This window comes from Pangasianodon hypophthalmus, chromosome 21, assembly GCF_027358585.1.
Source record: "Pangasianodon hypophthalmus isolate fPanHyp1 chromosome 21, fPanHyp1.pri, whole genome shotgun sequence".
Classification (NCBI taxonomy): domain Eukaryota; kingdom Metazoa; phylum Chordata; class Actinopteri; order Siluriformes; family Pangasiidae; genus Pangasianodon; species Pangasianodon hypophthalmus.
The window spans coordinates 18,042,452-18,054,931 of record NC_069730.1 but is presented as its reverse complement, the minus strand read 5'-3'; the positions used below and the strand labels follow the sequence as shown (position 1 = coordinate 18,054,931).

General features: G+C 38.9%; 1 protein-coding gene across 3 annotated transcripts in view; it reads left to right on the top strand.

The window, feature by feature from the left end:
- Positions 1–4,868, top strand: part of mpp7b (MAGUK p55 scaffold protein 7b) — a 53,655-nt gene extending 48,787 nt beyond the window's left edge. For all 3 annotated transcript variants that reach the window (XM_034314521.2, XM_026946265.3, XM_034314522.2), the window contains 3 exons: positions 142–250; positions 981–1,124; positions 2,806–4,868. In XM_034314521.2, coding sequence (XP_034170412.2) covers positions 142–250; positions 981–1,124; positions 2,806–2,979 — 427 coding nt within the window. In that variant the 3' untranslated portion in view covers positions 2,980–4,868. The remainder of the gene's footprint in view (positions 1–141; positions 251–980; positions 1,125–2,805) is intronic.
- The last annotated feature ends 7,612 nt before the right edge of the window (positions 4,869–12,480 follow it).

The window sequence follows — 12,480 nt, the reverse complement described above, 5'->3', positions numbered from 1 at the left end:
GCTAGGTACTACTACTCCCATGTTTGTTAGAAGAAATCAGGGCGGAAAGCTTCCCAAAATTCTCCAATCCCATGGCTGCCAGACCAACAGGCCAATGTTTATTCCCATGTCTAATTCCTGCTCCAAACTGCCCACGGACAGGTTTATAGAGTACGGAAGACACGGTGGGAACTACTACGGCACCAGCCTGGATTCGGTCCGCAAGGTTCTAGCGGAGAGCAAGGTGTGCTTGCTGGATGTGGAGCCCCATGTGAGTGGTAGACCCTCGGTGTGTGTGCCTTAAATGGATCAACAGTTCATGTGGGAAGAGAAGCCCTGTATTATTCCATAACTGCTTATTAAAGAGTTGGTACAAACATGCTGATCATGACAAGTCCTTCAAATCTCCTACACACACACACATATACACATACTGAGAAAGAGAGAGAGAGAGAGAGAGAGAGAGAGAGAGAAAGAGAGAGAGAGGGGTCTATATTACATGTCATGTTTGTTGACTTTGGAGCTGAGGGCAAGGGCAGGAATTATGTCATTCTGGTCGGGGAGCTTCTGTCAGCCCCTCTCCAGTTGGTACATTTCCTCTGCTGTGATTATTTTTCACCAGCTTGTAACATTTATAGCAACATTCTTGCTATATTAATGAACACACACCACAGGCATCATATATGAAATTATGGCGTGTGCCTCACACAGCATCATCCTGCACTGCCTTGGTCAAATGTTCCATGAAGTTTTTCTCCTCTTCATGGCTTTGTTATTTTGTATCTGGTGCAATAAGGAGAAATGAAATTGTGGTATTAGGAAATGAAACGGCATGATGGCTGACGAGGGAAGCAGGCACCGAAGTCGGCACGGCGCGGGCCGAATGGAAACAAAAGCAGAGCTCTCGTCAGCACAGCGGATGCCAGTTTAATGATTTAATGACTAATGTAGCAAATGTCTCCTAATATGCTAACCAAACTGTTTTCTCGTCTTGTCTGAAGGCTGTAAAGTTGTTGTACACAACAGAATTCAAACCGTATGTTACGTTCGTCAAGCCTCCAGCGATAGAACAGCTGAGGCTCAGCCGGAGAAAAGTGAAAATCCTGGCCAGCTGTGATGAACCAATGCCAACGAGGACATTTATGGTAAGGCCAGGTCAATAAGTAATGCTTTAGACATGTTAAACTATTAAAGAATGTGTCGTTAATTTGTGGGATTGCAGCTGAATTGATTTCCTAACAGAAACACCAGACTCTGTGTGACCATTTAGGAAACTTTTCACCGTATCACACATCGGCCCCGTATTCAAACACTGGGGATGGATTGTTGACCAGACCTTCTGGGCAGGTGTCCACCTAGGGGGCTGTCGATGAGCACAGATTTGAAGTAAATTAGTCCAATACACTGTCACATTTAAAACAGAAGCCAGTTATTGTATGTCACAGAAAAAAATTTCTGGTGTGTGGGTCTGAATTTGTAACTAATGAGTTAGGTAGGTCCTAGCTGTTTTTAACTGCTGCTAGATAAGCGGATGAAAGAGACAAAGATATCCATAAACAAACACTTGGTGTGCCGATGGAAAGAAAAAGAAAAGAATGAAAAGAGATGGTACATTTTCCCAAATTAGTCGGATTAAAAATGATGGCACATCCACTGTACAAGTCCCCATGTAAGTTGTTATTATACGTAAAAACAATAACATATTAGAATGAGTGCATTAATATAAACCTGGGATTTGTCTTGCAGCTGGAACTACTGTCAGAGCTGCTGTTATAAAAAAATCAACACCATCTGATCAATCAGGATAGAGAATGCTGTAATAGCTTTTAGCTAAGGGTAGTAACATTGGATATGGATATCCAACAATGACTAGATGAGTTAAAGATTAATGCTTCGATTTTTTTTTAAATAAAAAAAAACAATAGATTGTTTGAAGAAGCCTGTGAATTTACAAGCTCATTTTCCCCCCTTATAATCTGCAAGTGCCATATTTCCACCACATGATAGAATTTAACATGCTACCATGTTTAAATAGTCATGTACACACCAGACTTGGACTGCGTCTCAACCCTTTTTTGGGGCCTCGCTGACTTTTCATGGCAAAGGTCTCCTTTAAAACCACTCCAGGGTGGGCTGCAGGTGTTCTCTAAGAACAACGAAACAGGTTCTCCTGCCCTCTGCACTGGCGTCTTGGGATTTTTGGTGGGTAGTAAGATGGGAGTTGGGGGATCTGGATGGAGAGGAACCCCAATGAGAACCATATGGATCATGCTGTGATCACTCACGCTGGAGCACCTAAAGCCACCCCAGGGTCTTAGAAAAACCCTTTAAGGTCATCCCACACACCTGGATGTTGTTTTATATACTGCCAGGCCCTGAGGTGCCCTACAGTGCAAAAGTGTCACTCATTGATCCAGATTAACCTGCGTTAATCTGTGATTTAGCAAAAACCAATCGGACATTGGAGTTTGGTCATGATCTAACTTTAGTGTTCTGTTCATTTTTATGGTCTCCTGACAGATCTTCTCCATTCCAGTGCGACTCATGATGTTTCAACTACGAAATGAAATACCTTTATGAGAAAGATCCGGACATATTTACGAGCAAGATGGGTCTTACCATAGCGTGTGCAGTTTTGGGAATCCATAAATCGTCATTTTCCGTTTTAAATATGGCGGACAGTGTCATTATTGGACCTAGTAGTAGTCTGTTTAACCTGATCCATATTAGCTGCATTAAACTGCACAGTTCTTTTTTTTTGCACAGTTCATTAATTCCTAAGCAATTCTGCACAGCTGTGAAACTCATCTCTCCCACATTTTACAGGAGGCAGACTTTGAAGATATGATTAACACTGCACAGGATATGGAGGACAAATATGGCTACTTATTCGAGAAGATCATCATCAACGACGATCTGGCCATGGCGTTCACTGAAATAAGAGCTGATCTGAAGAAGCTTGAAAAGGAAAGCAACTGGATCCCCAAAATATGGGCTTAAAAAAAGTGTCATGCATAAACTGGAGCATAACTTGGTTTTTTTTTTTAATATTAACCAGATATGGAAAAAGAACATACGATTAGTAACATTTGTTACTAATTAGCAACTAATATGAGAAGATAATCATCACTGAGGATCTGCCTCAGGCATTTAATGAAATTATAGATAAATTGGTAAATCCCAAAAAAGGAAACAAACTGGACCTCAAAATGGATTAAACTGTGTAGTTCTAGACATGGTGGTGTCAGGAGGTGGAGTCACTGTTATCAGCCTGAAATTAATTATTTTCCTACAACTTCCCTTCCTGACGTGTTTTATTCCTCTTATACCACAGCAGTTTGCCAATGATCACAAGTTTTTATTTTTTAAAGAACGACATGCACTTTTTATCCATTTATAGTTACAGTTACTGTTCTGCAATATCCTGCAGAGTTTCCTGTGTCTGAAAACTTATAGATTTATCTCTGACTGGTACAAAGCTCTGACACTGGAGACTCCTTCCATTAATGTTTAATAAACATTTCCTTACAGAAAACTTCACCATATCAATAATTACATTGATTTTTTTTTTTATCCGTTTATGGCTGGCGTTCAGCGTACAAGTCCCTGTGAATGAGCTGTTACTATAGAAACGATGATGTATTAGAATGAGCGAATTAATATAAACCTGTGGATTGCAGCTGCACTACTCTCAAAGCTGCTGTTCCAGAAAATGAACAAACTTTATGACCAGACAGAATAAAAAAATTCAACAGCGCTGTGGTAAAAGCTGTTCCTTACAAGTCTTAACAGAGTTCATATCTTGCTATATTAAATATGACAAGGTTATAGAGGACGAATGTGGCTGCTAATTCTAATATAATCATCAGTAACAGTCTGGCCTTAGAGATGAACTGGCGGAGCTCGCAAAGGAAATCAACTGGACTCCAAAAAACATGAGCTTGATTTTAAAAAATGTGGAATTCATGTCATGTGAACTGATGGTCTAAACCGTGTAATAATTTGTTTTTGTCATATTTTGATAGATACAGAAATGAAAGGTTGTAATTGAAAGATTATAAACTTTCCAATCGAGTTCTTTTGTTTATTATGATCTGTTATATTGTCGACAATTGCTGTGCATTACGGTACACTGGAAAGCAAACTTTCATAATGATTTCATGTCTCAATACAGTTCTTGAATGTAAATGCACTACATTTTTACTCCCGCTGCTTTTTTGTGTACAGCCATAGCTCATGTTTGGACATTAATTGCAAGCAGACCTGGACTCTCTATAACAAGATGTGTTCTCAATTTGGATTAAGTGGGGTAGAGCAAGGCCACGATCATCGCTCTTAACTCGTGACTACAGGATTGAACTCTGGATGAAGCCCTCTGAAACACATCCAGGTAGCTTCAGTGTACGTGTACCAGACGTTTCCACTGAAGTACGGACACGTTTCCAATTCGCTTCTGATGCTGACCATGGCCGGAGGCTTACGATGATTTACATGCGTCTCAGTCTTTTGCGTAACGTTCACTCAGTGTTTAGAGTTGGTGTAATTGATGGAGAAATTGATCCATTACTCCAAAGCGCAAAGCACCTCATGTTATATCACCATTTATTTTGTGCATTTGTATGAAAAGACAAACGGGTCAATAGTTCTTGAAGTCTTTCTGTTTTTCCTCAGAAGCGTTTGATTTGGTAGGGGCGAGCTGGAACAGAACGGTTGAATTAGGAGCCAGTGGGACTTCTATAAGCCAGAGGAGGAAGTGCTTAGTATATTAAAGTAGAATTAAAGAGCGACTAAAGAGTTAGTTGGGTCACTTTGGCTGGATGCCTGTGTGGGACAGTGGAGGGGAAAGCCCACTTACACCTGATTTTTACCTTCGAGCAAGGCCAGAATGAAAAAAAAAGTACAAAATATGTAACGTGTACTGAATTAAAAGACTTTCCTTGTAACAGGGTCTCTGATGAAAAAGATTGGATTTTTGTGTATTGTTTTGCAGATTTTTAATACTATATCCTTGAAGTTTGATTACGAATCCTATAGTTGACATTTGACAGTCAGACATTTTAGTTTTTGACGAATTTGTTGATAGAAACCAGGAAATGCTGACACACTTACCAGGAAACGCTGACACATTTTCTTGAATGGGTCTTTCACTGGGATTTTAAGTTTAAGTTTAATGTACTAAGTGTAATGCTTTACATCTTGAGGAATCCCATTTAGGACCCTTATCCTTACTGATAAAGCTATAACTAAGTATATCGGGGGCAAATGGTGGACCGCGGACAAGATATGAACACCGCAAACTACAAACAAAAATACTGTACTATAGTATTATATGTACTACTACTACTATAGTACTACTACTGTACTATAGTACTATATGTACTATACTGTACTATAGTATAGTTTTTTAAATATAAATTATATAAATTATACAATATATAATTTATTATATATTTTTAGATATGTTTATATATTTACACAGATTCCCTGAATATATTTTTCATTTTATTTACTCTCTCTTGTCTGATTATCAAATTTATGACATGGCTTGATCAAAAAAGTTGACTAGCTGCACAAAGGAAAAGCGTTCACTCGTAGATCGCTAGTTCGAATCCCAGCGATGCTACAGCCATCCATGGCTGGGATCTGAGTAGGAGTTATGACATACACACTCTCCCCTGTCAATCACAATGACACTAGCCAATCATGGGGGTTTGTGAACTTGTGCATGAGGAAGGCGGTAGACAGCACTTTCATCCATGTGTGTGTGTGTGTGTGTGTGTGTGTGTGTGTGTGTGCTAGACTGGTAATAGAGTGTAGGAATTGGCTAAGTCTGAATCAGGGAGAAAACTGGTAGTATGTATTTATTTTCCCCATGTCAAATCCGTGTCTCATCGATCTGTGGCGCTATTCACTTATGAGCAAAACATATTTATTTATAGCCATGAGCTATTCACTAATGGTCAAGCTTTATAAGGTAAATGTTGTCACCATTCAGTCATGCTATTGGCTTGAGTGTTGTATGGAAGGAATTTAATGTAACTGGACCTTCACAGGTTTTAGTTGAATACCCCTGAGCTACAAGAAGCACAGTTCCTCCACTCGAGTACTGTTACTTAAGTCTGCTTTTCAAGTACCTCTACTTTTCCTTTTTTTTCTTCTTACTATTTTTGACTTTTACTTCCTACGTTTCAAAAGGAAAAATCTCTTCTACACTTTCTACACTTTCTATGCACGTTCACTACATTTCTCTAGAGTTATAAGGCGCCGTGTTAGCATCAGGCAGTGTTAAAGGAGTTGATCAGAGTTCCTATCAAATCTAAACTTTAACAGATGACAGACAGAATGACATTTAATACCCATCACTGTGATCTATCTGCTGCAGCATAGACTGTATTTATCAGTGTAAGCTAGCTATTAGCATTCAGGTAGAGTTATTATCATGCTAGCTAACGTGAGAGATTAGAAATAAAGCTGTTGTTAGTAAGCACTAGCTTATATCTTCTCATATTCTTTGGTTCCTCAGTGAAAGAAGCATTCATTTACCAAAATCTGTGTGTGGTTTGAAATTGAGACAGATGTCACTCTTATACTCTAAGTAAAGTTAAGAGTTTACGCTTTTCTATTTGGAAGAATTTGAAGCTGTAGTTCAACTATTACCAGAGGATTTATTCAGATGAGTAACTGCACTTTTACTTGAGTAAAGAAACATCACTGTCAGTCAGTGTAGTGTTATGTAGCCTCTGGTAATTGATTTACAGTCATTCAGTGCAAGAGAACGTGAGGCCGAGTGGAAGATCTGGAGAGCAAGATGCTTCAGATACTGCACGCGTCTGGTTTTGTGAGGAGAATCGGCGGAGGGCATGGAGCCCGAGGTTTGTGGCTTTACGAGAGGTCAGGTTCCTTTACAGGCTGATGTCATCCCTATTAAAAGGCTATCTGACCAGCCAGGCAGGAGTGTGTTGAATCATCCACACACGTTCTGTAAAAAAATACAGACAGCACTGACTGAACTGTGGTCCATGAGTGTGTTTTTTGTGTTACCTCAATAGCTATTACAGTCATTGTACTCAGCAGTGACTGGTGTATATTATTTATTTCATTATAATCGTGACATGGGTTTGTTGTCTTGCAGTTTAACAAATTGCATTAGTTTCCTAAAGCGTACCAGCGCTTGAGCCAATACAAAGAAACAATCTTCCATTTTAATGAAAGTGGAACAGGAGTGCTATTAGCAGGTGAAAAAGAGCGATCCCAGCACTCTATTTACACTGCCTAATTACTAATGGATAAGGTCATTTGATGTGAATTCATGCGAGCTGAGCCAAATATAACACTTTAAGGAAGCTGATGCAGTGTGACAAATGGCGCCTGATTTCTAAAAGCATTTAGCGCAGTCACAGCTTACACCCGTGCAGCAGAGACAGTGATTGGTTGAGCTGTTTTCTGCACACCAGTCATTGATCACGCTACTGAAATTGCAAACGCAAACCATTTTCAGATGTGCTAAATGTTTTTTAAGTAAATCTGGCCCTGAGACTGAGTGGATGAAATAGATTCCAATAGGCCACACTTTCTGTTGGACAACATGGTGTGCGTGTGTTTGTGTGTGTGTGTGTGTGTGTGTGTGTGTGTGTGCTCCTGCCAATACCATGCTACGTTCCTGGACTAAGTTCTTCCAGAAAGTTCTCTCAAAGAAAGGAGTACAGCTGCTGAACAAGTGTGTAAGTATTCAGAAGGTTGGTAGGTTTTTTTTTTTTTTCTATGAAAATATTTATAGACTGTAGATAAAAACAAGTTGCTCACTTGAGAATAACGGCGCATTAACAATCTGAAAAAAGCGTAAAGTTGGTTTCATTTAACTTTAGCTCACAAATAAATCGCTGCAACTTTAAATGCACAAGGGCAGTGTGGTTGGATTTGAAACATACGGCGGATATAAAAAGTCTACACACCCCTGTTAAAACGGCAGATTTTTGTGATTAAAAAAAAAAAAAAAAAAAAGGAAACCAAGATAAACCGTATCAGATCTTTTTCCATCATTAATGTGATATAGCAACCAACAAAATTCAAGTGAAAAACAAATATAAATGTTTTATGGGAAAGGAATTACAGTAACCTGGTTGGAGAAGTGTGTACACCCTCTAACTAATACTTCATGCACCTTTGACTTGTAATACAGAACTCAGACTTTTGGGGTAGGAGTCTATCACTTTAGCACATCATGATTTGGCAATTTTATTCCACTCTTCCTTGCAACATGCTCCAGATCTCTCGGATTGTGATGGGATCTCCTGTGCAGAGCCCTCTTCATGTCATTCCACAGGTTTCATAGAAGATTTATGTATTATTAGATCTGGGCTCTGACTGGGCCATTCCAAAACATTCATCTTCTTCTTCTGAAGCCATTCCTTTGTTGGCTTGGATTTGTGCTTTGGTTTGTTATCGTGCTGGAAAGTGAAATTGTTCTTCATCTTCAGCTGTCTAACAGAGGCCTGCAGGTTTTGTGCAAAAATAGATTGCTACGTGGAGCTATCCATGATTCCCTCTATCTTGACTAGAGCCCCAGTCCCAGTTGAAGAGAAGCAGAACCATAACATGATGCTGCCACCACCATGCTTCATCGTGGGTATGGGTGCTAAGCTGTCTTGTTTTTGTGTCAATAATAATAAAAAAAAAATAGAATTATGCCCAAAAAGTTCTACATTGGTCGCATCAGACCATAAAACATTTTGCCACATGCTTTGAAGTGATTTAGGCCAAGTCTTGTTGTCCAAGACAAGTTCTTCTTGTCCAGTTGCCAATTCCAATTTTAGAGGAACGTCCTGTTCTTCTTAGTGTCACTGTGCTAACCCCAGTTTCTCCACTTGTTGATGATGGCCTTCACAGTGTTCCATGATACAGCTAATGTTTTGATCATTCTGTTGTACCCCTCTTCTGATCAATACGTCAATATGCTTCGTAAACTCTTTGTGGATCACAGCTTCAGCAGTCAGATGAAACGAAGAAGAAGTTGAGAAAATCGTACAAAACAGCTGATCTTTATTTGGGGTTAGTCCGAATCACTTCATTGATGACAGGCTTTTGAAAGTGAATTGGTTCATTCTGAGCATTGTTTGAATGAGTCTGAATGTGATTGGTTCATTCTGAGCACAATCACATGCCCCATTATAAAAGGGTGTGCACATTTACGCAGCCATGTTATTGTACATTTTCCTTTTTCTTTTTTTTTCATTAAAAAAAAATCTAAAATGAATCACCATTTGTTCGATGAAAGTTAAAGGACCACAAGTTTACAGAATATGACAGATTAAACAGACACATACTTCCAGTTTTCATCATGTTCTGTAGCAAAACACATGCAATCAGACTGTTTTTATAAAGCAGATGAATCAACAGTGTAATATTATAATGGTAAAGGGGAAATTTTTTTCTGGAAGCTGACATTTGATTTCAAACATTTCAAGCAGCAGAAACAAGGGCCCTTTTGTACCAGCTAAGTGCTTTATTTAGCGTTTTTATAAACTCGTCCCACTTTGTGGTATTGTAGTATTTGCCTCAACACGTAAACGGCTAGGTAATTAGGCCCTCCTGGGTTTGATTACATGTGGATTAGAACAAACTCATTGGCCTTTTCAGAGCTTAGATATGTTCTGCACATGTTCATGTGTTCTGTCCAGCTAGCGGAGGAAAGGGCAGGTGCATTCTCCCTCTTTTTCTGATTGTGGCAATTGTGTTGACTGCATGACTGCATTTATAAAAAATAAGAAAATAAATGGTTGGATTTTTTAAAAAAAAAAAAAGAAAGAAAAAAGAAAAAGCAAGACGACAGGCTGGCCAAGCATGTAATTATTCTGACAGCTGGACATTTTTGATTAAACACATTTGTGGAAGCTATGAATGAAAACAAGTCAGGCACTCACGTGCTCTTTGAAATGTGAGCGTGGATATTCTAAACACATTCAAAACCAATTAGAACAGATTCAAAGGGTGGACCCTCCTCACCAGAGACACAAATGAAACCGATTGGCACTGAGTGGAAAAAAATACAACCATACCACATGACTGAGAGCGACACTGTAATGAATATAACTCTCATCTTTCTAAATGATTCAGTTTAGAAATGAATGATACTTTTATGTGAGAACCTCCACCAAAAGCTAACCAGTATAATCGAGATCAATGTTCTCTGTTATAGTCTCTGAGTCACAATTAGTAACACTGTAGACACCATCCAATCTCTAATAAGTAAGAAACAAAACTAATGCTATTATAGGAAAATAATCAACAACACGGTGGTGTAATGAGGCGGAGCTACTGTTACTACCCCGAAGTTGATTATTTTCCTATAAGAGTAAGTCCTGAAGTGGTTTATTCCACTTATACCACAGCAATTATAATTTTTTATTAAATAATGTTACGTTATAATGTTATAGCTTTTCATCCATTTATAGTTACATTGTGTGTAATGTCTGCAAACGTTAGTTCCTGTTATTATTTTCATTATAAATTTGTCTTATTTATACAAATATGTCTTATTAACTTCAAGAGGACAAAAAGAGAGTCTCGTAAGGAAATGACTTTATAGCTGCTATAAATTGTTTCATGGACATTCCACACATTAAAAGTATCTATAAATGGATAAAAATTTGACTAATGCAAATTGTAATATTTGGCAAATTGCTGTTGTATAAGAGAAATAAAACACTTCAGGACGTGCTGTTTTTGGAAAATAAACAACATTAGGGTGGTAACTGGAACTCTGCTTCATCACCCCATCCTGTTAATTATTTTCCTATAGTGTAAACTCCTCTGTTCTGGAGACCTTCCTGTGGTGGAAAACTTAACGTTAGAGCTTTACCTCTGACTGTTACTATGTGTTGACACTGGAGACTCATTCCATGAATGTTAAATAAACACCCCTTTCAAAAAAATGGCACACATTCTGCAATCTAAGTCCCTGCGAATGAATGTGTTACTATAGAAACGATAATAAGCGCCATTAATATAAACCTGTGATTTCCCTTGCAGAACCATATCTTCTGACTAATCAGAATCCAGAATTCAACTCCCCCATGGTGAATAATAGACCTTTCTACTTGTGAAGTTGGATCCTTTGCTCATGATCATGTGATCGTGAAAACCAGTAGGCCGGCCATGTTAACCAGCTAACCGGCTGCTCCCATTCATCCTTCGAAAACCTCACCATGGGGTTTTCCAAAGAAAAAAATAATGTAACAATGTGTGCCAACATCATCGAACGTTTTCCCTCAACAGACTTCTCTCAAAGTGCAGAAATTTAGCTTGGCTTGTAGTTATATTTCATTAATCACCTTTCCAAGACACACAAACACATCATGTACGTGTGGACGCAATGTTCTGAGTCCTCAGCCTCTCACCTTGCCCACCTTCTGCACACTGGCGTGATAATGAAGGTACGCTGGAACACGCTTGTTTTCTTTGGGACGTGATTTTACGGCAACATCCGACGGGTAGGTATTGGTGCAAGACGTTGGCGTGGCGTGAGCCGAGCCACAGGCCTGCAACATTTAATGGACTAGAACCAGAGAGAACATAAAGAGCCACGGAGACCTCCCATTCACCTCCGACCAAATCACTCAATTGGCCCTTCGGCCCAAATATGGGATTACAAAAATGTGTTTTTCCTCAGCTCTGGCTCCGGCGCTGTGTACAGTATGTATATATTATATATGTACGCTTTGGAAATGTCTGTGCAAACTGCATAATGGCTGCGGTGGGATTCGGACAGATTGCAGACAGACCAGCGTTGTTTTACGGCTCTGAATCTACGCGCCGTTAATGCCTGGAGGCAGCGCACTTGCAGGGGAATTCTTTGAAATTTGCCTTTCTCTTTTAAAGGAAAAGATAATATTTGTTCTTCATTGCTCAAATCTACAAGATTGTTAAAGAAACAAAACTGATTATTCAGGTGTTTAGATTCTCTTCACATAAACCTTTTAAACCTAAAGTGTGCATACAGGCACCAAATAAGCAAGGGAAGAACTGGATTTATCCTGTGTTTCCTGTCTGTGGTTAAACTGATTGTCAAGACTTTGGATCACGATTTGGTATTAACTCAAGTTTACGCATTATAGAAGCAAATTTGTCTTAAATTAAAAAAAAAAAAAAAAATCATTTGTCACACTATGTTGTTGACAAGGTTGGATGTATCATTGACGAAAAGGAAGCCTATATTAAAAATATATCAAAAATATATTAAAAACAAATCGAAAACAGATTGGTGAGTCAGTTCCCCTGATGCTCCGTTTTTGCGGAAATAAGGCTACAATTAATGCTCTTTAAATATAACCCTAATGAGGACTATTTATTGTGGTCACAACCAGCATTTCGTCTTCTATGGATTTAGTGAGTATGTTTTGGCATGGACAGGGTGGAACCTGATTTCCAAGGAAAACACTGTTTTATGTGGCTCTTGTAATACGGCCATTTTTAAGTGAGACGTGATTCCGAAAACAGGACACT